Genomic DNA, 26236 nt, shown 5'->3' with positions numbered 1-26236 from the left:
AATGGAAGTAATAGTGAAATAGAGCAGCCATTAGGCAAAGAAGACAGTGACATTCATTTAAGAAAGTGACCATTAATAACAAAGAAATAAAGCTGACTCAACACTGGTGGGAGAGAACAGTATGGTGAAGAATAATTGAAGAAAAATGTGAGTACATTTTCCATACTAAATGAAAGACTCTACCAACTAAGTAAAAAGATGATGTTAAACATTGAGTATGTGTGGAGGAAGCAATGGTTAAATTCAACTTCAGACATGTTTCACTGACTTATTGTGAAAAATGCAAATGGTATCTTATAAATGGTCCAAAGTTCAAGAATAATCTGACTGGAGATACAAATTTGGAAATCTATCAATATATAGATGGTAATTTCACAGCAATTCGAATGCTCAGAGAGAGCATACAAAGTAAGAAGAAAGTAAACAACTAAACCTGAGCAGAGCCAAAAGTAAGGGGAAGGGCAGAAAAAGAGAATTCAAAATCATACATACAAACACACACACACACACACACACGACAGACATATGTGAAACAATAACTAGAATTACAGAAATCAAATGTCAATTTTACAGACGAGAAAATTGACCACTATAGAAGTTAAAGACATTTACCCAGTTCCCTACTACCAGTTTAAAATGGTAATGGAAGGGGACTGGAGCACTCCTCAGATCGGGTTTAACCTCTCCAAATAATTTACAAATAAAAAAAGCTTTAAATACTGAAGATTTTAAAATTAAATGACTTAATATTTTTAAAACACAAACATTGGGAATTCCCCGGCAGTCACATGGTTAAGACTCCATGTTTCCAGATCTCACATGCTATAAAGCACAGTCAAAAATAATATAAAAAAAAAAAAAAAAATACAAATATCATCTGTCGTGTAGCTTAAAAAAAAAAACTCTAGTTATGACAGAAAATATTATATTTGCTGACTTTAACCTGACTCTTCACATGCATTTATGTTTTGAAGTTTATTAAGAAGATACTTAAAGTTTTGATTTCAATCTTTTTTCACTCACACTTCCTACCCTCATTGCCAATAAGCTACTAGGATGACTCCTTCCCCCTAACTAAAGTTTAAACATAGCAAAACAATTTATGCTCCTATACATTCTGAGACTTATTATTTAAAATATGATCAAAACACTCTTAAAAATTAAGAGGAAGGATAACATGAGACAAATGAAAAGTAGCAAAGAAAAAAAGGGTCGAGTCAAAGTTTTTCAACTTAATACAAATGATAAAAATTCAGTACCATGAAAAAGATTTCTGCAAAATATTCTACATTTATTTTATTTCAGAAAAAAATATATACAAGAAACTGGATTAAACTGATGGTCATAAAAATAGCACCCTGGTTTTCTGAAAGTATTAGTCGCTCAAAAATAGCACCCTGGTTTTCTGAAAGTATTAGTCGCTCAGTTGTGTCCAACTCTTTGAGACCTCATGGACTGTAGCCCTCCAGGCTCCTCTGTCCATGGGATTTCCCAGGCAAGAATACTGGAGTGAGTTGCCATTGCCTTCTCCAGGGGATCTTCCCGACCCAGGGATCGACCCTAGTCTTCCGAATTGCAGGTAGATTCTTTAATGTCTGAGCCACCAGGGAAGCCCTGGTTTTCTGAAAATATAATACAAAAAGTTTGGTCCAGCAAAAAAAATCCAAAATGTCTAAGAAAAATACTTAACTAAAATCCAGATACATTACATTATTCCTTAATTATTTACAGTTACCATTCTAAACCTAGTAAACAATGTCTTGCATGTTCTTGGATGTCACTTTCTCTTCTACCCATTCTCCTGAGCTATATCGGAACCAGAAACCCACTTTTTTACTTCTGCTTCAACCATAACAACACCTCATCAACACAACTAAAAACATTGTCAAGTTTCTTTTACTTTCATTCTTCAAATTGTTATTATTCCAATTTCTCTCACATAAGCTTCTTAGAAAAAGTTACTTAAACTAATTAATCATATAGCTAAAAACTAGCCCTCACTGTCAAAGGAGCATCAACAAAAAATAATTTTCAGGGACTTGTCCAGTGGTAAAGAATCTGCATTGCAATGCAGGAGACATGGGTTTTATCCCTGGTCAGAGAACTAAGATCCAACATGCCACAGGGCAACTAAGCCCACATGTCAGAAGATCCTGTGTGCCACAAGACCCAATGTTACCAAATAAATTAAAATACATAAATAAATTATTAATTTCTAAATGGTCAAACTGTAGGTAGGCTTGGTGTGAGTGTCATAAAGATACCTAATGCATGTGCTGTGCTCTGCTTAGTCACTCGGTCATGTCTGACTCAGAGGAGACAATGGGACCCTACTCCAGTATTCTTGCCTGGAAAATCCCATGGACGGAGGAGCCTGGTGGGCTACAGTCCATGGGGTCGCAAAGAGTCGGACCTGACTGAGCGACTTCACTTTCACTTTTCACTTTCACACATTGGAGAAGGAAATGGCAACCCACTCCAGGGTTCTTGCCTAGAGAATCCCAGGGACGGTGGAGCCTGGTGGGCTGCCGTCTATGGGATCGCACAGAGTCGGACACAACTGAAGCAACTTAGCAGCAGCAGCAGTAGCAGCATGTCTAACTCTTTGCAACCCCATGGACTGTAGCCCTCCAGGCTCCTCTGTCCATGGAATTCTCCTGGCAAGAATACTGAAGTTGGTTGCCATTTTCTTCTCTGGGGGATCTTCCCAACCCAGGGATCAAACCCAGGTCTCCTGCACTGCAGGCGGATTCTTTACCATCTGAGCCACTAGGGAAGGACCTAACGCATATTAAAATTAAATCAGAGACTTTCAGGGCAGAGTAGCTAACGCTGAATACCCTTCTGCTATACATAACTAGAAAACTGGAGAAAACATAGAAATAATTAGATAATGGGCATTAGGCAGTGCAGAATCATGACCTGTGAGAGAGGGCAAACAAATGAGCTAATTCAAAGCCCTAGGATCACACTCACTTTCTACATGGAGGCATCATGGAACAAGAAGGGATCTTGATGAGCAAAAAGATAAGAAAACAGTTTGGGCAAGCTAAGGCAACTGGAATTTGTGGGACAGAGCACCAAAGAAGTAGCAAAAGAGAAAAAGATGGAACACAGAAACCTAGAGTCTTTGGTTGAACATAAGGCTGCTCATATAAAACTATGATATTCCATAGGACCAAGCAAAAAGTAACTACCAACGTTTTCACAAGGCTAGAGTCAAATAGGGTTTCAACTAGCCAGAGTAAAGACCTTTTTAAAATGAGACACCAGGAAGGCCATGCCATAGAAGTGAGGGTAAACTTGATCTTGAGCATACGCTACCCTGAACTTCCCCCTAACAGAGCTAAAAGCATATAAGCCTATTAAGATCAATCTTATCATCAAGAAAATTAACTGCCTGTCAGATCAAATTTCAATACTTTTTAAAGAAAGAGAACAAAATCCAGACCCTCAAAATAATACAATATTACTAAACACATGAAAATAAGTATTACTAGACACATGAAAATAAAATCATGACACACTACAGAGAATTCTGTCTACTGAGAGATCCCTGAACAAATTATTCAATCTCTTCTAACCACCTGACAAATTTCCTCTCATTAAAATCAGAAATTAAAGAGACAAGTAGAAGCAGCTTTCCATCATAATGAAAAGGAAACATGGTAGATAGATTCCACTAAAGAAAAAGGGAGATATTGATGTTTGACAGAAAGCAACAAAATTCTGTAAAGCAATTATCCTTCAATTAAAAAATAAGTTAATTTTTTTAAAAAAAGAGGGAGGAGTGGGGAGGAGAAATAGAAAGGTCACAAAACAGATCTTCCCACTTATTACTGTACGTTATAATACCTGATGACAAACCAGATACAGTATACATGGTATAGGCTACTAATACACAAAAACACAACATTTTCAGTCTACTATAAAATTCACAAAAATAAAGCTCCTGCAACTAAAAGCTAAGATTCAATTAGTCTCAAATAAATGATAATTACTTTAGATGGGTTTCATTACTATTGATTGGAGAAGGCAATGGCACCCCACTCCAGTATTCTTGCTTGAAAAATGCCATGGACAGAGGAGCCTGGTGGGCTGCAATCCATGGGGTCGCTAAGAGTCGGACACGACTGAGCAACTTCATTTTCACTTTTCACTTTCATGCATTGGAGAAGGAAATGGCAACCCACTCCAGTGTTCTTGCCTGGAGAATCCCAGGGATGGGGGAGCCTGGTGGGCTGCCGTCTATGGGGTCGCACAGAGTCGGACATGACTGAAGTGACTTAGCATAGCATAGCATTACTATTGATTACTGTCATATACAAAGAAACAACTATTATTTATTCAAATTTTGGATACCTGGTAACCTACATAGGACACAGCCTCCAAATCAGAGGAAGCAAACAAGAAAATACACAATTTAAAAAAAAATTCATTTTTTTTAACGAATTTGCTCATTCAAATGCTAATGCTTATTTGCTCATTCAAAAAGAAACTGCTTAGTCTCTCTGTTAACAATCATGAGACAGTTCTGATAAGCTTGGTTATTCTTATTTCCAAGTTTAAAGAAAGCTAAAAACAGCCAAAATGAATGGAAGGCTTAGCTACCAGAGGAAAGTACCATCACAGCACAAGTGATTAATCAAAGTCAACAAAAATTTAAAAAAGAAGAAAAGCATAAGAAGCCTGCGAAATTAGAAAAGAACAATGAAAAGAAGCCATGTTATAAAAACATTAAAAAGCGGAGAAGCCCAAATCATTTAACCTAAGTGAAAACAGACCTATTCCGGCAGTGATGCCAGAAAAAGTATTACCACATAACCTCCGTTAGCAAAGATGACCCTAAATCAAAAAGAACAGATTAAATAATATTTGAGTACAAATATACTTGAATTATAGACACGTAACATTTTAGATACCATTGACATTAGTTGAAATAAAAGATGTTGGTTTTCAAAGGAAAAGACAAAGAATTCACTGAGTATTTGGCTAGTCAATGGCTTACTCCACTTACAACCAAAATAATTTATACTTAGGACAGTTATCTTCCTTCTCCCATCAATCTTTGTGTCAAACTACTGGCCCATTTTGGCTCTTATAGTTCATAGCCTTTTCCCACAAGTTTTCCCTAGTAACTTTTGACTTACACCTAAATGCATTCTAAACCACCCGCCACAAGATTTTTGCAAATTATCCAAATCCTCTATGTAAAGTCAAATTGCAGCTGTTGTTTTATTTCCCCAGTAGCTGGTAGCTATCCTTCACAGACACACTAACAAAACGTTCTTCAAGACAATGAACATGAAAGCATTTCATTCAATAAACAGGTTACTTACCTATAAAGCTGATTCTGTGACAAGTAAAACCAAGTAATTATGACTGTAATTATCAAGCTTAAATTTAGGCTAAGGAATTCTGAAAACTGAGTATCCAAGATCTGTTCCATGAGCATTCTCAACCTAGAAACCCCCAAAGTCCATGGTATAAATCCTTATTAGATGAGGAAACCAAGGGTAGTTCAGACTATCAATTAAAAGACTGAAGTTCTAACCTCATTTCTCCCTAGAATTCATCATACTTTAAGTAAATAACCTAAAAACTTTAACTATGAGTTAGGAAATAGAGACTGTATTCTGCCACCTATGCTGTCTACTTCCAAGTTGTGGCTGTCAAATGAGAAACTAGATGGACTCCTTTACAAAATATGAAACACAGTACAAATGTAAAATTATTTTATGCAGGGCAAAATAACAACTCTAGTGCTTTCTAAGCAAAATCCATCCCTCTTCTTGGGAGTTTTCTGGCCCTTCAAGAGAAATTACTTTGACTAACAATAAAACTAATGTCAAAGAAAGTAGTGAATCTAGAAGAACTCATGAGGATTTTCCTATGTAGCTTCTGAAGCTGATGAAATATCAATTGATTCTTCATAAGCACTGTGCAACAGAAGGACATATCATAATTATTTAGTACATTAATGTTTTTAGAAAATCAAGGTTGAAACTGTAATTCTTGCAATATTAATATAATTTAAAAATAAGATTCTTACCTGAAGACTACATGAGCAATACTTAGAAGAGCAAAAACTGTTTTACTCTTTAATTATCTAGAAACTTAAAAATCAGTATAAACATTAGCAATATTATCAGTAAGCTAAATCTTTTCTAAGACCTCAAAAATCTAGGAACCGTAAATCTGATTTTTTACCTTCTGTTCATAAAAGCATACATGAAGCTAACCAAGGCCCTTCAAATACAATTTTACTTAAGTATTCTTATATTGATACAATGAGAATTGAGAGGCAACTGACCAAATCACATTATCATTTGAAAATTTATTTTCCAGTGAATAGGAAGGAAAGCTCTGAACATTAAAGCCCAGGACCATTTGAAACTATCATAACATTGTTAATCACTATACTCCAATATAAAATAAAAAGCTTAAAAAATAAAATAAAGGCCAGGACCTAAAAGCTTATATATCTACTCTCCATAGAACCAGAATTTCAAAATTTAGAGGTCAGTTTTAGTGCTTCTGATTCAAAATCAGCAAAAGATCAATTCCCCAAAAGGGCAATCCACAGGTAAGCACATGATCTCAGTCTTGTTATTTAGGCCAAAAGGGGATCATTAGGTATTATCTTGGAGAAGGCAATGGCACCCCACTCCAGTACTCTTGCCTGGAAAATCCCACAGACAGAGGAGCCTGGTAGGCTGCAGTCCATGGGGTCGCTGGGAGTCAGACATGACTGAGCGACTTCACTTTCACTTTTCACTTTCATGCATTGGAGAAGGAAATGGTGACCCACTCCAGTGTTCTTGCCTGGAGAATCCCAGGGACGGGGGAGCCTGGTGGGCTGCAGTCTATGGGGTCACAAAGAGTTGGACACGACTGAAGCAACTTAGCAGCAGGTATTATCTGCCACTTTTAACAGACTCAATCCACCTTGAAGATGAGAGTGTCTTGAGATAAAGTACATTTCTTTTTGATCTTCTAACCCCTAATCTTTAAGGCATATTCTAGTAAAATAATCCACAGCTGGAATCTTGCCAGAGAAGAAAATACTTTAGCCCCTTGCTCACAGTGGAGTTCTCCATTTGAAAAAATAAATATATAAAAGCACCTATGGGCTTATGTGCTGGAGAAGAGGGATGGCATCTAGAGAGGAAACAGGGCATAGCTTCAGTCGTGTCTTACTCTGTGCGACCCCATAGACTGCAGCCCACCAGGCTCCCCCGTCCCTGGGATTCTCCAGGCAAGAACACTGGAGTGGGTTGCCATTTCCTTCTCCAATGCATGACAGTGAAAAGTGAAAGTGAAGTTGCTCAGTCGTGTCCGACTCCCAGCGACCCCATGGACTGCAGCCTACCAGGCTCCTCTGTCTGTGGGATTTTCCAGGCAAGAGTCCTGGAGTGGGGTGCCATCGCCTTCTCCGAATTGCCATGAAGAGGGTCTAAACCTAGGACTTAGACATACAATACCTTTTCAAACATTTACAGGCGACTAATAACCCTATATGTGATATCCTTGCAAACAAGATAAATTATAGGATGAATGCTGCTGCTGCTGCTAAATTGCTTCAGTCGTGTCCGACTCTGTGCGACCCCACAGACGGCAGCCCACCAGGCTCCCCCGTCCCTGGGATTCTCCAGGCCAAGAGCACTGGAGTGGGGTGCCATTTCCTTCTCCAATGCATGAAAGTGAAAACTGAAAGTGAAGTCGCTCAATCGTGTCCGACTCTTAGCGACCTCATGGACTGCAGCACTGATGAATGCTAGAAGGTTGTTAATCAGTGAATGTTAATTCAGAAAACTGAAACTTGAATAAATAAGAGTTATGGCCTCCTGGTTCCAGACAAAGAACTACATCACTCTCAGTGTCTTCTATTCATAATATATTTTCTAAACTGGCTATCAGGAAGTACTCACTCCCTACCAGTGGAGTCTGCATGTGCAGGAGGACAGTAACCCATCTATTCCAAGTATCTTTTTTTTTCCCCTTTCCCCAAAGTACCTTTTAACAACACTTTCCAACCACCAGAAATTTACTTGAGAATTTAAAGCATTAGATAGGTATCGTGATGCTATTTTTAACAATGACAATTTGGATAAAAAGAGTCAAAACCAAAATATTTAATCTAACCAACTCTTGATTCTAGATAAAAAGCATAGGAACAGGGATTTTAATGAAAGAGATTACATATGATATGATCAAGCATCGCCTCCCAATTTTCCTTAGATTATCTTTAACCAAGATGCTAATCTAGATGCTCCCTCTCCATCTCACTTGTGATTTGCTTCCTTTGGGGGAAAAAAGTTAAAACTAAAGTGTCAAGAGGTGCTATTTTCAAAAGATCTGGGAAAAGGCAAAAAAGCTAGAAGGAATGATTTATTTTTGCCCAAAATCATCCAACAAGGCACTAATTTAACTTGAGAACACTGTCCTAATAAAGCAACTATCCTCCAAATTCCAAAGGACTCTATATCCTAAGCAACCCATGAAACCATATTGGTCTCATTTTCAGGTTTAAGAATATGCACCTCACTCTTCAAATATTATGGCCACTATCTTTAGATAATTGTTTTTATCGGAACATCATTCTTCAGAATCACTAGAAGAGCATGTACTAAAAAAGTAACAATGTTTCAGTGGGAAAATACTTTCCATCTTAATAACCAGCTAAACCTTAATAAGAGAGTAACTTTTTTTAGCAAAGAAACAATAAAAAGCAAAAAATAGAATTAATAGGTATCATTTTGTAAATATGCATACTTCCTGAGTTCTTGGTATTTGGACAAGACATATACTCTGTTTCCTAGTGCCTGCAGAAAAACAACTCTACTTTTGAAAACTGATACATGTGTACTAATGGTAAGAATTCAACTCATCTCAAATTGAAAAAAACGTCACTTAATGAATTGTTTTTTCCCCTCACAATGGACCTCAAACATTTTAAATACATGAAAATGCTAATAGTTCCACAAAATAAGTAAAATGCTCAGACAAAATGATCTATTAAACACAATATTAAAATGCTATTTATAAAGAAAACAGAAGGAAATTTTCAGAAAAGAGATCTATGCTAAAAGACTACCATGTTATCAAAAACAAATTAAACTATTTATAAGGCATGGTAAAAGATTATTATATTCTACAAGTAGGATTTGATACTTTCATCCAATATATAGCAGACTCTGACAACTGTCAGAACAAAAATATTAAAAAGGTTCCTCAAATAAGTACTTTACACAGTCTAGATAATCTGGTTGTGATAATAATTAAAAAGCCTATTCTGTAGAAGTAAAACTGATTAACTCATATATAAGTCTGTCTTTTACTGCTGCTCATCATATTTATGATAAACACTTTTGTTAACAGTTCCTTTCCTGATTTAGACAAAGGCAGCTCCAATTCTTTTGTGTTACTGCCCAGAATACTGTATAGAAAATCTAAGCAAAACTGTGATAAATCTGGACAGTGAATTCTTCATTTTAAAAAGTACCTTTATGACAAAGTTGAAAACAAACAGTATTTTAAGATAGTCTCCCTATAATTTAGAATTAGGAAAAACCTTTCTCAAACGCTTTATGTAAACTATAGTGTAGACTGACTTGCTAATAAGACAATTACAACATACAATTAGCTGTCACAGTACTAATAGTAATACTTCTCTACATCACAAAAGCCAATGATGATGCATAAAGCACATTTTTTAAATCAAAAGTTTTAACTGGAATTATAAGTAACTAAGATAAATGTAGATTTGTAGCCTGTCAGATTTCCCTTATTTGGATGATGTCTATTCTACATTCTATGGAAGGCATATACAATTCATAACGCTCTTTAACTATAAATCAAAGTGTACTGGGATAACTAAAGAGGTTTCCATTTTATAAATTAACTCAAATGATAAAAAACTTATTAAAAAGTATAACACTATCAATCATGTTTCCACATGTCTAACTGAGAAATGTGTGAAATCTCAAAACTGGAAAATTACATCGCCATTGAGAAGACTACTAATAAAGCTGGATTTTACTCTCTTTTTTTTTGAAGATTTTTTAAGAGTTGAGAATATTATTGTGTGAAACCCAAAATTTCAGTTAAAAGCATTAATTTTAGTTATAATAAAAATGCTACAGACATTTATGAATAGATACTGAAAACTTAGGGAATAATAAACAAAGCAGAATTCATGGTTACCATATTTACACATACTCTTTGTTGTGTTTCAGTGCCACATGATCTGATTCAAAGTAATAAACATCAGGATCATCATCTTCCTCTTCTGTAATGTGCGGATTGGCACTCTCTTTGGCAGATGGCAGATGTCCAACATTGAGTCTTGCCTCTGAGGATGGCTTACTTAGTCCTTCACTCCCATAATTTTCAGAGTCACAACATATGCCTTTTTCACTGTGAGAAACTTCACCAGGATTTGTGAGAGACTCACTTATATTATCACTAGCAGTTGCATTTGTTTCACTGGGATTGAGATTATTCTCCTCAAATTGTCCATTTTCTCTGCAAGGAGAATTGTTTTTAGTGGGACTACCTCTGGTAGGGGCTGCCCTCCGTGGTGAAGTTCTCAGAGTATACCGATGTTCTTGAGGTTCTGATAAAGACATCATTTGAGTCGAAACACAGTCTAGAACAGAAGATGGTTCTGGTTCTCCGGAGACTGGCATACTCTCAAGACTTGTGTCCAGGGCATTATTGGTGCTCTCATTACACTGCTCCTTTGAGGCACTGCTATCTCCCACCACATCTACTTCCTCCTCAGAATCCCTTAAAGATGAATGAATTTCAGAAAAGGGGCCTGTAGCTGGCTCAGTAGTCAGCTGATTAACATGTTCCACCGGCAGGCAGGCAGTTACTACTTTGTGGTCCTCCAACTTGACCTGCACTTCTGAATCTGTGCAAGGCACGTTATGGTTTATATAACCGTCTTCCTTCCTACTATCAAGGAACATTGAAGCGTGGGTATCCGAATCCCCATTTTCAGCTACTGATTTCTCCTGCAACACATAGGAACCAGTGCTATTTTGTTTAGTGTTCCCGTCAGGCTGACAGTCATCACAGTTTATAACAGCTGAATCACTGTCATCAACACCATTGACAGCCAAATAGCCTGTGATTTCTTCAACTACTGTAGAATCAAGTGGCCCTTCCTCACTTACATTCACCTTTTTAATTTCCCTTTTCTCACAATCATCCAGTATAAGACATCGACAAGCTCGTTTAGTCCCTTGAAAATCTGCATCATTGTCCACTACTGTACTCCTCTGTTCTACTGACTCCTTGTCTGATTTTATAGGTGAATCTTCTTCTGAACTGTTTGGTGCTTCAGATCTAAGGCAACGCTTAATTCTTTTTAAAACTGGTGAAACAGGTTCTGTTTGCCTTCTCTCACAATTTTCTACAGCCTGCCTTTCTATGTTATCTTTTTCTGAAGAAGGAAGTCCTCTTTTCCTAGGGCTTACCCATGACTCTCGAGCACTCTGCTGTTTTATATCAGTAGTTCTTCCATTATTATTTCCTTTCTGAATTTGCACAGGCTCTGGTCTCTTCTTTGGTGATCTTGATCGTACTTGAGAATGAGAAGAGATTTCTTCAGGATGAGCAATGCTACGATTCCTTAAAGTTCTACCACAAAAAGATTCATCCAAGCCGTTTAACCCCACTGTTGATCTTGTAACACGAGTAGATCGGGAAGCAGCCATACTATGGCAAGTCCCTACAATACGGTCATCATGATCCACTCATTGGGAAACCTTCAAAAACGTAAACAAAATAATGAGAAAAAGGTAATAGTTAATATCCTAAAACAAAAGTATAAAACTATAACTTTTTAATCCAGGTATAGCCAATATTAATAAATAATGTGATATAATTTATTAACATTTCCCAAAGTGTTAATAATAGCTAACAGTTATAAGGCACTTATATGTTTCAGGGATCTCTATGCTTTAAATACATTAACTCACTTAAGTCTAACAGCACTTAGAATAAGTACTCATTGGGACTTCCCTGGTGATCCAGGGACTAAGACTCTGCACTCCTAAAGCAGGGGCCCAGGTTCGATCCCTGGTCAGGGAACTAGATCCCACATGCAACTAAGACCTGGTAGAGCCAAAGAAAGAAAGAAAGAAAGAAAGAAAAAGTACTTATTATCACTCCTATTTCACGTATAAGGAGACTGAAGCATATATACAGTGTAAGTAATACATCTAAAACCACGCAGCTAATAAGCTCTTAACCTTTCTTGCTGTGTATATGTTTCTCAGATATTCAGGGGCAAAAGGCCCAGAAAGATCTCTCTCAAAGACAGGACTTCATCTTGGTTATTAAAATAATAATCTCAAATTTATATAACAGCTATCACATAAACTAACCCAATCACTTCTCATGTTTTCTCAAAACATTTCTGGGAGGTAAAAAGACAGGCTCTGCTCTTTCTAATTCACTCTTACTAAAACGAGTTTCAGGTCAAATCTTTTGATAACAAACTACATGGTATCTAAAAAATTTGGATTGCAGTAAAATTTTCTGTAACTAAGCAGATGGATAGAAACCATAACCCTAGGTTGTACTGAATACCTGCTAAGAGCAATATAGAGCAAAGTCAAGACACCCTAGTCTCTAGAAGTAGAACTACAAATTAGCAAGTGAAAGGAAGTATTCTAAAGAGGATAGAAGAAAAATGGAAAGAAGCACACCCGCCAAACATACACTACATTTAAGAAATCAAGAATACACGTATAACCCCATTTTTTCCTTCTTTGAACTCTTGAGTATATGTGTATGTCACAGTATTAATGCATGTTGAGGATATGAGCAGGTTCATGTGGATGTTCTGCTGTTTCTATTGATATAATACAAATGAGCAGAAAATAGAATACTGCCCTATTTTATCCATCTCGATAAACTGAGTGATTTAGTAATTATTTTCCAACGTTCTCCCAACAAGCAGAATAAAGGACCTATTAAGAATCCAAGTCTCCATTTTTCTGCACCTCTTCTGTTTTAGCCTTCAAAACATACTTTGTCACTTTACTGTCTAACTTCGAATGGAGTGCAGGATGGACAGAGAAAGAAGCCAGCCAATGGCTGTAGGACATAGCTGCCCAGGACCCTCTTCCCTCCTCCCTTTTGCCGGCCTTCCCACAGGCTCACTCTCCTTTAACTCTCCAAATGCCATTCTACCCCTTCTCCCCACAAATCAAATACAGTCTCTCCTTTGCCTCAACTTAGAAGTATAACAGTTGGAAAGGTTATTAGGAACTACAGAAGATATAGAAACATGCTACCACATACAAAAAAAAAAAAAAGAAACTGTCTTCTTCCTGCCTGCTGATAAAGTGAAAAAGTATCCTGTAAAATATGTAAGTTGGTTGAATTTAGTTTTGTTTCAGAGTATGGTATACTTCTAAATTTTTAATTAACAATTTTTTCTAATCTTGTAAGACTAGATTACAAGATGACTCAAAAAAATTGGACCTAAGATTAAAGCATGAAAATTTGTTCTAGAGAATTCCATAGCAATCATGTGAACAATAAACATGGAACATAAATCAGAACTTTATGTTTTTTAAAGCAAATTTTTACTGTTTGGGGACTCATTTAGTCAGACCTCATGTATAATTCTCTTTAGTTAAAATCTTGTTATTAAGGTTACAGTCTCTCTTTATTCACAGGTAATAAACACTGAATGATCCATAAATATCTATTTTTAATTACAAATAATTTAAGTTAAACTTCAAATGATGTTTCAAAAGAACACAAACTAAAAAATATTAAAATCAATGCATTTGGTCCATATACCTAAATCTGAAGCTTTCAAATTTGAAGATTATAGATTTTTAAATATTCAATACCTGTGTAAATATAACAAAGAAAACATAATACTTTAATTTCACAAACTTTATTTATAAAATCTAATGCAAGTATCTTTAATGCAAATTTGATTATATTCATGACTTATGGTTCAAAAATAATATTGGCAATAGTAATATTTTATAAACACACACAAAAAAAACTGTTCATCTTTATTTTTTAAAATATGGATGCCAATCAAGGGCATACAAAACTTCAAATGATTCTGTAACAGGCATTCCTAGTCCTTTTCTTTCCACACCAATCCAAATTGAAAGCAAAATTTCTATCTTATCATTATCAATGAAACAATTCCATTATTAATAGTAAAGAAAACTACTAACAAATATATATATGTATCATTATAAAAGACCAACTATGATGATAATGAGGGCCTATTTTATTTCTTCACCATTCCAGTAATCAAAATACTTACAAACATGAAATATTAGAACTGTTTTCATTTCTTTTGTTCCCTCAAAATCTTTTTATTCCATCCACAACTAAAATGAAGTGCAAGTTTTAGAGTTCTCAAACCTTATGCTATTGGGCCACATTTAAAGCAAAACTGCTTTGTGACATGAACACTTGAGCTACTTCAAACTCTTGCAACTCAGAGTGTTGACCTAAACACCTGAAACCAACACAACACTGTAAATGAACTTAATCTAATAAAATGTTTTTTAAAATATAGAGTATTTTGTACAGAAATTTGGTGATTCATATTTACTGTCCTTAAAGTAAAGTATAAAAGTCTTAAAAAACAAAAAACAGAGTGGCCTGAGAACTAGCACCATGGGCATCTACTGGAAGCTTGTTAGAAATGCAGAATATCAGGCCCTGCCCTAGACCTTTTGATTAACCAGATTCCCAGGTGATTAAATGTCTGTTAGGTTAAGATGCACTGCCTCAGACCACTGCATCAGACAGTAATCTATTAAAATATACCAAGTTTCAAACTAAATTAGGCCATTTATCCTTTAGTTCTTTATCTGATTCTAATAAAAACTTATAAATAAAACCATGATCACTTTGACTAAGGAAGCACTAAATAGAGGATTATAAAAATTTCTTGCCTGAAATTAACATATTGCATATACTTAAGATATTAAGTTGATTAAAATTCTGAAGATTAGAGTGAAATGAAATTTTAACATTCTTCCCTCTAATGATTTTTTCTTCTGTGTTCATCTTTTTCTTCATTATCTTTTCTATTTTTGAATAAGAATTTATAAATACACGTATTTTCTATAGTTACCTGATAAACTTGAGTGCAAAATTCAACTACTAAATAGAGATTAACAATGCTCTGATTATCTCAACCAAGTCTCAATATTGTTTTGGTATGCATTGCAAAGTATTATAGACTAAACCAGTTGTCTTCCTCATTTTAGCTGCATAACACAAGAGTTACTAAAAAAATTCAGTGAAGAGGTTTGGAGTACAAAATATTTCTGCCAAAAATTAAACTGCTAAAGGAAAAGAAACTCATTTACAAAGTATCTCAGAAAATACCCCTGTTAGTTAACCAAATAGTTGACATGGTGAAAACAGTAGCTAGTACCCAAGTGGAACTGGAAATTTAATCACTCTAGTTTTAGAATTGAGGGAAACTGTTGGTTAAAAGATTCATAAAGACAAAATCCAATCTAGCAACTAGAATCAAGTTTTTCCTATATTACCCACAAACTGACGAATATGGCATTTTCTACAATAGAGGGAAGAGAATATAATCGATTACTGAGATTCTTATCTTCCCCACCCTCATAAGTTTTCATCCTATTGCAGGACATACCTGAAAAGGACAGTCAATTAAATTTTAGCCTGTCCATTCACATTAAATCCCAAATCCTGCCTACAATTTCACATATCTCACCCATTTGTTTACTGTTGAATTACCCTCTCCCAAATTTGAATCTAATTATAGAACCTAATTATAGGATTCTCAAATCTAATTATGGGATTCTGAAACACTCTGAAATAGTATCAGCTTTGTTTCAGATAATAAATTTCCAGCCCCTGTGATCACATCTGTATAACTGCTTCAATAAGAACTAAAAGGAAACTAAAATGCTCCACCTAATGAAACACTACTCCAGCTATCACCTTTACTTAAGAGAAAGAAATCTCAAAAGCACTACCTATAAGCTTTTGTTGCACTATAATTACTGAAGTAGAACAGTTTATTTTGGGAATTGAGGGACTGGCAATCCTTCATTAACATCAATATTCTAGCTGATAGTTATTTAGTTTTATTAACTGAACAATTTTTAGGAAACTGGTCATGATATCACATAGACAAACCAAAGTGAAAGGCTAAAAGAGCAAAAGCAATAGGAAGTGTCACTAAAGATTCTTTTTCTATTTGTCTAGAACAGGAATAGGAACTGTTTAATAATGGTGTAGGAACTATCCTTGTCATACAATTCTCTTAAGACAAATTTCTTCAGCTGAACAATGACACCATTATCTACAATGTCAAAAGTATCTATAAGGTTGAAAGAAGGAGAGTGAGACCTGGGGATGCTGCTGTGCAATTCAACTTAAGGTTCTTAATATTAGTCTCTTTGAAGCCTGGGAACTCTATTTCATACTATCTTGACCTCTTGTTTAAAGGGATCTCTTCTTTCTTCCCCTTTCAGAGAAATAGAGAGAGAAAGAGATAGGCAGACAAATACAGATAGACAGAGGTGAATGTATATACACTTAAAAAGATAAGTGGGGAGAAAGAGAAGTCAAGGAATCACATACTGCCCAATACCTCAAGTACTGAAAGGTATAATGCTTTAGAGATTCTAACGTACTTTGAGTCATTTCATGTATCCCTTGTTGGGAAAATATTTCATTCCTACCCAATTCCCTATAGCTCCACATTCCTATGAACAGCTACCCAGACTGCACTATTTTCCACACACCAAAGGAAGTATATAAAAATAACAAGTCTCCTCTCCTTAAATACAAGCAAACAAACAAACTATAGTTGTCTTCGCTACTGCAAAACTAAATAACTTACCTGTACAACCAAAGATCTATCATTGTGGAAATATTATCTCTTTTCCTTATATCCTGAAGGAGTTGAAGCTATGATCTAGAATAGAGCTTAAGCATCAGGGTTTCAGACTCTCAGCTTCAGCCATGGAGAATACTAGAACTTCCTAAATTCCTTTCTTTAAAATAAAATAATAAAAAAAAAGAATTAAAGAAGCAAATTAACTTATGCTAACAGATTTTAGTAACACTTTGGTAATTCTCATTAACTTTGTAGCCTTAGAAATATCAAGAAACTGGAAAAGGATTTTTAGAAACTAACAAAAACAAATCAAAAAGAGTTTGAAATATACTAAATCTTTACAACTCAATATTATTTTGAGTCAAAATGTGACTCAGTTCTTTTCTAGAGTCTAAGGCAATACTGTTCTGTGATGACCCAAAGACTGCCCTTTTAAAATTTCTCATACAGAATTTATAATCTCTTACTCTTATTCTAGAGCCCTTCCCAAAGTTTGGCCTTCGAGTATTTAAAACTGAGGACTGAACAACAAAAATAATTTAGGTTATGTACAACAAAGAATCAACCAAATCTTCTATATATACATGATAATTGTGATGAAGTGTTACAGGACTTTACAAAGGGAAATTTTTTATAAAGGGAAATTTCTATTATTTTTGGCATATGGATTTTCAACAAAAACAATAAGGATTTTCTGGCTGTGGTACCCAATAGACTAGGTATTTTAATTAGCCTAATTACAATGCATTTCTTGGACAGTCTGATTAATTTTAAGTTTACTTTATAATAATGTATTACAATATCCTTTTCAGAGAAGCTGGCCAAATGGGTTATTATGAATGCCCATTTGAAAATAAGGAGGAACACCAGGAAAAAGACTGGCAAGGTTTATGATGGAAACTGTCACTTTACTATAAACATAAAACTAGATATTCTAAAAGTGACAGTATTTTTGGTAAAGGATTGCAATTTGAAAATATAAAAAAAAATTTAAGTTTTAAAAATAAAAAACTGATGCAATTATCAAGCTTTGTAAACTATCAATAAATAGCAAAAATAAATAAGAGCACAGTTTCGGTCAGTAAGACTGGAACAAGGCTAATATTTAATATCTCTAGATGCAACCTCTCCCAGATATGCCTTGCAAATTCTTGAAAAGCACAAGGTAGGAAAATTGTCTAAATAAAATTATTTAATGCTACATTAAAGAATGTTCTAAATTAACATGAGGAGGGTACACAGTAAAAAATGGGCCTATAAAAAAGTAACCCTTGACTTGAAACTTCACTCTTCTTATAACACATTCCAACTGCCAACTCCCTTGTACTCAACCCTGAAATCCTTTCACAAACATGGTAACGCATTGCACTGTATGGTGTGTGGTGATGGTAGCAATCAACAGAACCAAAGAAGATCCACCCTTTAGGATGTGTCTCTGAGTATTCCCTAGCACTCCCATTTCAGTACTCTTTCAAGTTCCAACCAGTCAGGTTACTATCCTATTTGGATAGGGATTGCTGTAGAAACATCATCCATTATATTTGCCAGGCAAGGAGATCTGCAACTGTTATTTTCAGAAAACTGATACTTACAGCTAAGTCCTACCAGTATTAAGATAAACAGGGTCATGCAGATGGTTAGGCAGATTAGGCTTCTGAAAAACCTAATACACTGAAAAAGAAATTACTTCAGTCACTTACTTGTACTAACTAAAGCCCACTTGGCCTTAAGATTACATTTTTTTCTTACCTTTCTTTTAAGTGTTTCACCTAGTGTTTGATTTCCAAGCGTCTGCATTTATCTGTCATCACTGTTAAAGTCCATTTTACATTGAGACTTCAGGTATTAATTATTTATATAGTTGAACTAGCACAACTTGATATCTGTGAAGGAAAACCACAATATAGTCACTATGGGTGTGTTATTATTTGCAGATTTGTGGATAAAACTGACAATATTTCTAAACACACAGCACACTGCATTTTTTAATAAATTTCACAAATAATTCCTTTTATTTCACTATAAAATGTTACTTTAACAGACTAAAAGGATTTCTTAATTCTCTTATAAATTCTTCTCACAGTGCCCACATAAAATATTTCAAAATTTCATTCTACATTAAAATTTGTATCAGTTTTAGAACTTAGATTCCTTTTCTGACTACCAATATAAATATGCCTCACTTGCCACAAGTCTGCAATTTCTCAGATATTAATAGAAAAGTACTTTTTTGTGTTTTATGATAACATTGGGGAATAAATCTAGAAAACTTAAGAATGCAGTAAAAAAGATCATGACTTTCCCCTAAACATGACTTTAAAACATTTGTTTTCTTTTCAGCTAGTATTTTTGTATTGGTTAGATTATCCCTCTGTGACTAATTTGTTCCTGTTATTTTGACTATAAATAGGAAATAAATGTGACAGAATAAGTGAAGAAATAAATCAAGATGTAGCTGTGCTAATGTTCCTTACATGTAAGCTTCCTAAAAATATATCCTTGGTTATAGGTTGCAAGTGAGAAACATATCAAAGTGCGTACAATGATAATGAAAAGCATTATATAAAACCTTAAGTCATTTCTACCCATTTACTAGTGAAAAAATAAGCTTAAAAATGTCATATATGTCACAGAATTTATCAGTGGCATTCTAAAATGATTCAACATAATTTACCATTCCAAATTCCTGTATAATAAAAAGTAAAAATCTACACAGAAAATGCAGATGGCCTATTTTGTGTATAAAATTTGTTACTGGAGATGTTCACTAAAATACCGTAGAAAATTGTAAAATAAAATACACAATGTCAATTATATCTCAACTTTTTTAATTGGAGAAACAGAATAATAGAGTAGATAGTGATTAAGAAATACTAATATCTATCCTCAAACACTTCATTTCTATTCCATTTGTTTTCTTTTTTGTTTTGTTTTGTTTTTTTTTAATTGCACAGCATGGCTTGTGGGATCCTAGTTCCCCAACCAGGGATCAACCAGAGTTCCACTGCAGGGAAAGCATAGAGTCCTAACCACTGGACCACCAGAGAATTCCCTCATTTGTTTTCAAATGTTAAAAAACACATTAGGTAATGTCACAAAAAAATTTAATACACATCTTAGTATACCTAAATTTAAAAGTTGATAATAAATCTCTTGTAAAAATGAGTTAAACTAGTCAAAACTCTTCTTACATTCCTTACACTACACAGCAGTCTTCATTTCATTCACTAAGCATTTCAAATTTAAGATTCTACACAAAACTATATGCTTTTGGAGGAGGTAAACTATTAAGAATTGCGACAAGCCACCATAATTTTAAATTTTATATTATTTAAATATAGTAACTTGATCCAGAAGTTTAAAAAGGTTAGCTATTCTGTCCTTTTAAAGCACACAAAATAGAAAACAAACCATTTAAATCCCATTCCTAAGGCCTTATTTATGCCTTTCCACAGAGCTTTGCTTGTGTTCACATACTAACAAAATTCATTGACTATTCAAGAATTCCAAAAACCAATCCTGACTGAAAAGAATTACTTTTCCTACTATTTGCAGTCTAACACTAGTACTACTGTGTTAAACAGATTACAGGATCTCAGATTCACAGCACATGTGAAATCACTTCAAAAGACTACAAAAAAAACCTCACTAGAAAACGTATCAGTTCTATTGACATAGCAAAGTTATATGCTACACACTTAGTATAAAAGTAAAACTGTAACATCTAGGCTAAATGCAATCTAAATTATAATATATATATATATATTTTTTTTTTTTTTACTTTTCTAAGACCTTCGGGAAAAAACTCAGAACAAAGGTTACAACACAGACATTTGACATCCAATTCCTAAGTTATAATCGAAAATATTAAACACACACACTACACTTTAAATTATTTTAAAAGAAAACAGAGAGAGGCAGTCAAAGCTGGTTATAAAAAGCATGAAGATAATGGCCAAAGACATAAACATTTTTCCTAAACAATTAAGTGTATCATCGTTACTTGCTACAGAGAGTTGAACTGAATTTTCACTTGGTACAAAGTATGATCAGGAAGATGACAACATCCTGGCTCCCTAAGTTGTTTAGAACCAGAGGTTCAATGTGTTGGATGCCTCCTACAGGTTTTAGAGATGAGCATATTTCACAGGCAACATAAAGGACTTAGAAAGAGCATCAGATTTGGTGGAAGGAGACACAAATATGATTCTCTACCCACCATCAATCGTAACTGTTTGATCATGAGAAAACCACACTGCCCTTTTGCATTTCGTCTATAAAATAGGAGACATAACACCTGCCCACTACATTTCAGGGTTACTGTGAAGTTCAGTAAGTTTATGTCTCCAAAGTACTATAGAATGCTGGTTTTTGAACTTTTTTATACTGCTTTCCAAACTTTAGATTCAGCAGTTCTGGACATGGCAAGCGTAAATATTTTTAATTAACTACTTTAGGTCATTCCAGTGCAGGGGTTCCCCCAAAGATGAGGCTCACACTTTGAAAAAAATTCCATCACTTTCTTCTGAAGAAACTTTAATGCTTGTAAAGCATTACCCTAGGGATTTAATGCAAATTTCTAAATCTCCTTAGAACTTCAGATTTAATGAAATTGGGGCAGGGCACGGAATCCTCATTTTTATCACACTCACTGCAGGTGATTGAGCTCAGGACCCACACTTCTACAAACCCTAAAGCAGATTATTCCCCTTGTACATTTCTCAAATCTAATTTCAATAAATTTCAAATTTCCCCATCTCCAGTGTCATGAAGTTATGACCAACTTAGACAGCATATTAAAAAGCAGAGACATTATTACTTTGTCAACAAAGGTCCATCTAGTCAAGGCTATGGTTTTTCCAGTAGTCATGTATGGATGTGACAGTTGGACTGTGAAGAAAGCTGAGTGCCAAAGAATTGATGCTTTTGAACTGTGGTGTTGGAGAAGACTCTTGAGAGTCCCTTGGACTCAAGGAGATCCAACCAGTCCATCCTAAAGGAGATCAGTCCTGGGTGTTCACTGGAAGGACTGATGTTGAAGCCGAAACTCCAATACTTTGGCCACCTGATGTGAAGAACTGACTCATTTGAAAAGACCCTGATGCTGGGAAAGACTGAGGGCAGGAGGAGAAGGAGACAACACAGTATGAGATGGTTGGATGGCATCACTGACTCAATGGACATGGGTCTGGGTAAACTCCAGGAGTTGATGACGGACAGGGAGGCCTGGTGTGCTGTGGTTCATGGGGTCACAAAGAGTCGGACACAACTGAGCGACTGAACTGAACTGAGTGTCATGAAGGGCATGACCAATATTAGACCTTCATCATTTCCTACTTCAACTAATCCACCTGCCTTGTAATTGGTTCCTTTAAGTCTTGCTCCTTACAAATTCATGGAGAAGTCTAAGGTGCACATTTCTGTCACTCTCTTGTCTAAAACGCTTTCAAGGGACTTCCACTTCTGGCCAAGACAGTAACAGAGATGAGAGGTATGTTCCTATTCAAAACAACTGAAAATTTGGGCAAACTGTACAAAAATGTTTTTCAGACACTTGAAACCAGACAACACAGAACAGTGATCAACGAAAGAGAAGAAACAAATAAAGCAAAGCCTTTAATAGCCCCAGCTTCCTGACTGAGTTTCCAGACTGCAGAGCGAGGAGGGTGATCTCAGGCAAACCAGTCTCCCAGTGTTAAGACAAAGCATGGAATCTGGGGAGACTCAGGCAGCTAAGGTTTCCAGAACACTTGTACCAGAGAGGAAGTAACATCAAAGAGAGCAAGACCTCAGAAGATCTACAGATATCCTCCTCAAGTCTTGAGCTGACCACTCATAAGTATATGCAGTATATCCAAGGCCTGGAAAATCACTCCTACCCACAGCCAGGGGTATACTAGGAAATGTGCAACAACCAAGGACAGTTAGTGGTTTATAGTTCCTGGTTCACAGGGTTACCAGTGACTCTGGTGTGAATATTCCTACCCATGGCCAATTTCAAGCTATCAAGCAATATCACTGAGTGCAAAGATGAGAAGAGATACATAGCAGCACATTAAACATTACATAGTGTTTCTACAATAACGATACAATAGATATAAATTACCACCAAAGCACAAAAATAGTAATAAGCAATAATATAATTGGGGTCTTCCCTGATGATTGGTCCAGTGGTTATGAATCTGCCTGCAGGACTTCCCTGGTGGTCCGGTGGCTAAGACTCCAGGCTCCTAATTCAGGGGCCCCAAGTTCAATCCCTGGTCAGGGAACTAGATCCCACATGCTGCAACTAAGACCTGGTGCAGTCAAATGAAGAATTAAATAAATATTTAACAACAAAAAAAAGAATCTGCCTGCCAATGCAGGCAATGCAGGTTCAACCCCTGCTCCAGGGAGACCCCACATGCCGCTGGGCAACTAAGCCCGTGCCACATGCTCTAGAGCCTGCCAGCCACAATTACTGAAGCCGGAGGGCCTAGAGCCCACAACAAGAGAAGCCACCACTATGAAGAGTAGCACCCACTCACCACAACTAGAGAACACCTGAGCACAACAAGAAAGATCCAGCACAACCAAAAATTAATAACTTTTTTTTTTAAAAAAAGGAGAACAGAGAAAAATGACAATAAGATTGAAAGCAGACTAGTCCCTGGAAACGACACAAGACAGTGAAGTTTATCTTTGTACTGAAAGAAACTGTCTACTAGTGAAATAAAGATGACTTCTAACTATAAATGTTGAAAGATTTAGAAATAGACTATAAGAAACATTAAAAAGAAATTCTTCAGACAGAAGAAAAACCATACTGGTTGGAACTCTGGATCTAACCAAACAAATGAAAAGCACCAGGAATGGAAAATCAGGGTAAATATAAAAGACTTTTTCCCCTTAGTTGTGATATCTCTTTAAAAGAAAATTGACTATTTAAAACAAAAACAACATTAATATACTGTGAAGTTTATAACATACACAGAAGTGAAAAATAATACTAGCACAACAATTAGGAAGAGGGAAATACAATGATGTAAGGTTCTTACACTACATGTGAAGTGGTATAATTTCAAGACACCCTGTAATAAGTCAAATCCTAAAAGGAATCACTGTTTAAAATTGACACTTAATAAGCCAACAACAGAAATAAAATAAAACATAAAAAAGGAAAAAAATACTGAATTCAAAAGAAGGCAGGATAGACAGAAAAGAGAACAAAAATACATATATATGAAAAATTTTTAACAACAGCAAGGTAGTATATTTAAACAACTATATATACGTACGTATGTATATATGTGTATATATATATATGTAGTAAATGGCCTAAAAACAGTTATTTGGAAAAAGTTTCTTGGAAAGAATAACAATAAATTTTTAAAGATTCAAGTAATAAAAATTGTGACCATGATAGAATTAAGTCAGAAATCAACATTAAAAGAATTGTCTCAAAATCCCCAAATATCTTAAAATAATAGCATGTTTCTACCCCACGGCCAAGGCCGGGGTGGTGACCAAGAGCGCCAGGCTGCAACGGCCCAGGAGCCGCTGAGAGGAGCTATTCCACGTCAGAGATCAGGGGCAGTGGCCTAGATGAGCTACCCCACGTCCAAGGTCAGGGCCGGCAGCTGAGAGGAGCTACCCCACATCAGAGATCAGGGGCAGTGGCCAAGATGAGCTACCCCACGTCCAAGGTCAGGGCCGGCAGCTGAGAGGAGCTACCCCAGGCCCAAGGTCAGGGGCAGCGGCGGAGAGGAGCAACTCCACGTCCAAGGAGCAGAGGGTGCACGGGCACAGGAGGGCCGAGAAGAGCTACTCCACGTTCAAGAGGGGCAACCTCGTCCAAGGTAAGGAACAGCGGCTGTGCTTTGCTGGAGCAGCCATTAAGATATACCCCACGTTCAAGGTAAAAGAAACTCAAGTAAGACGGTAGGTACTGCGAGAGGGCATCAGAGGGCAGACACACTGAAACCATACTCACAGAAAACTAACCAATCTGATCACACGGACCCAGCCTGTCTAACTCAATGAAACTAAGCCATGCCGTGTGGGGCCACCCAAGACTGACGGGTCATAGTGGAGAGGTCTGACAGAATGTGGTCCACTGGAGAAGGGAATGGCAAACCACTTCAGTATTCTTGCCTTGAGAACCCCATGAACAGTATGAAAAGCCAAAATGATAGGATACTGAAAGAGGAACTCCCGAGGTTGGTAGGTGCCAAATATGCTACAGGAGATCAGTGGAGAAATAACTCCAGAAAGAACAAAGGGATGGAGCCAAAGCAAAAACAATACCCAGTTGTGGATGTGACTTGTGATAGAAGCAAGGTCCGATACTGTAAAGAGCAATACTGCAAAAGAACCTGGAATGTTAGTTCCATGAATCAAGGCAAATTGGAAGTGGTCAAACAGGAGATGGCAAGAGTGAACATAGACATTCTAGGAATCAGCAAACTAAAATGGACTGGAAAGGGTGAATTTAACTCAGATGACCATTATATCTACTACTGCAGGCAGGAATCCCTTAGAAGAAATGGAGAGCCATCACGGTCAACAAAAGAGTCTGAAATGCAGTATTTGGATGTAATCTCAAAAACAACAGAATGATCTCTGTTCATTTCCAAGGCAAACCACTCAATATTATGGTGATCCAAGCCTATGCCCAGTAACACCGAAGAAGCTGAAGCTGAATGGTTCTATGAAGACCTACAAGACCTTTTAGAACTAACACCCCAAAAAGATGTCCTTTTCATTATAGGGGACTGGAATGCAAAAGTAGGAAGTCAAGAAACACCTGGCATAACAGGCAAATTTGGCCTTGGAATACGGAATGAAGCAGGGCAAAGGCTAATAGAGTTTTGCCAAGGGAATGCACTGGTCATAGCAAACACCCTCTTCCAACAACACAAGAGAAGACTCTACACATGGACATCACCAGATGGTCAACACTGAAATCAGACTGATTATATTCGTTGCAGCCAAAAATGGAGCAGCTCTATACAGTCAGCAAAAACAAGACCAGGAGCTGATTGTGGCTCAGATCATGAACTCCTTATTGCCAAATTCAGACTTAAATTGAAGAAAGTAGGGAAAACCACGAGGCCATTCAGGTATGACCTAAATCAAATCCCTTATGATAATACAGTAGAAGTGAGAAATAGATTTAAGGGACTGGATCTGATAGAGTGCCTAATGAACTATGGACGGAGGTTCGTGACACTGTACAGGAAACAGGGATCAAGACCATCCCCATGGAAAACGAATGCAAAAAAAGCAAAATGGCTGTCTGAGGAGGCCTTACAAATAGCTGTGAAAAGAAGAGAAGAGAAAAGCAAAGGAGAAAAGGCAAGATATAAG

At 36.2% G+C, this 26236-nt stretch overlaps 1 protein-coding gene across 6 annotated transcripts in view; it reads right to left on the bottom strand.

The window, feature by feature from the left end:
- ZZZ3 (zinc finger ZZ-type containing 3) overlaps positions 1–26236 on the bottom strand; it is a 120600-nt gene that overhangs the window by 54314 nt on the left and 40050 nt on the right. For 3 of the 6 annotated variants that reach the window (XM_025288421.2, XM_025288420.2, XM_044944832.1), the window contains exons 2-5: positions 18638–18771; positions 18481–18559; positions 16892–17045; positions 10222–11777 (exon numbers count right to left, since the gene is read on the bottom strand). In XM_025288421.2, coding sequence (XP_025144206.1) covers positions 10222–11726 — 1505 coding nt within the window. In that variant the 5' untranslated portion in view covers positions 11727–11777; positions 16892–17045; positions 18481–18559; positions 18638–18771. Of the gene's footprint in view, positions 1–10221; positions 11778–16891; positions 17046–18480; positions 18560–18637; positions 18790–26236 lie in introns of those variants that run through there. The other 3 variants (XM_044944830.1, XM_044944829.1, XM_044944831.1) reach the window with 3 other exon arrangements.

This window comes from Bubalus bubalis, chromosome 6 (genome assembly GCF_019923935.1).
Source record: "Bubalus bubalis isolate 160015118507 breed Murrah chromosome 6, NDDB_SH_1, whole genome shotgun sequence".
In the NCBI taxonomy this organism is placed as follows: domain Eukaryota; kingdom Metazoa; phylum Chordata; class Mammalia; order Artiodactyla; family Bovidae; genus Bubalus; species Bubalus bubalis.
Note: the sequence above shows the minus strand (reverse complement) of the source record. Positions and strands in the feature narration are given on the sequence as shown.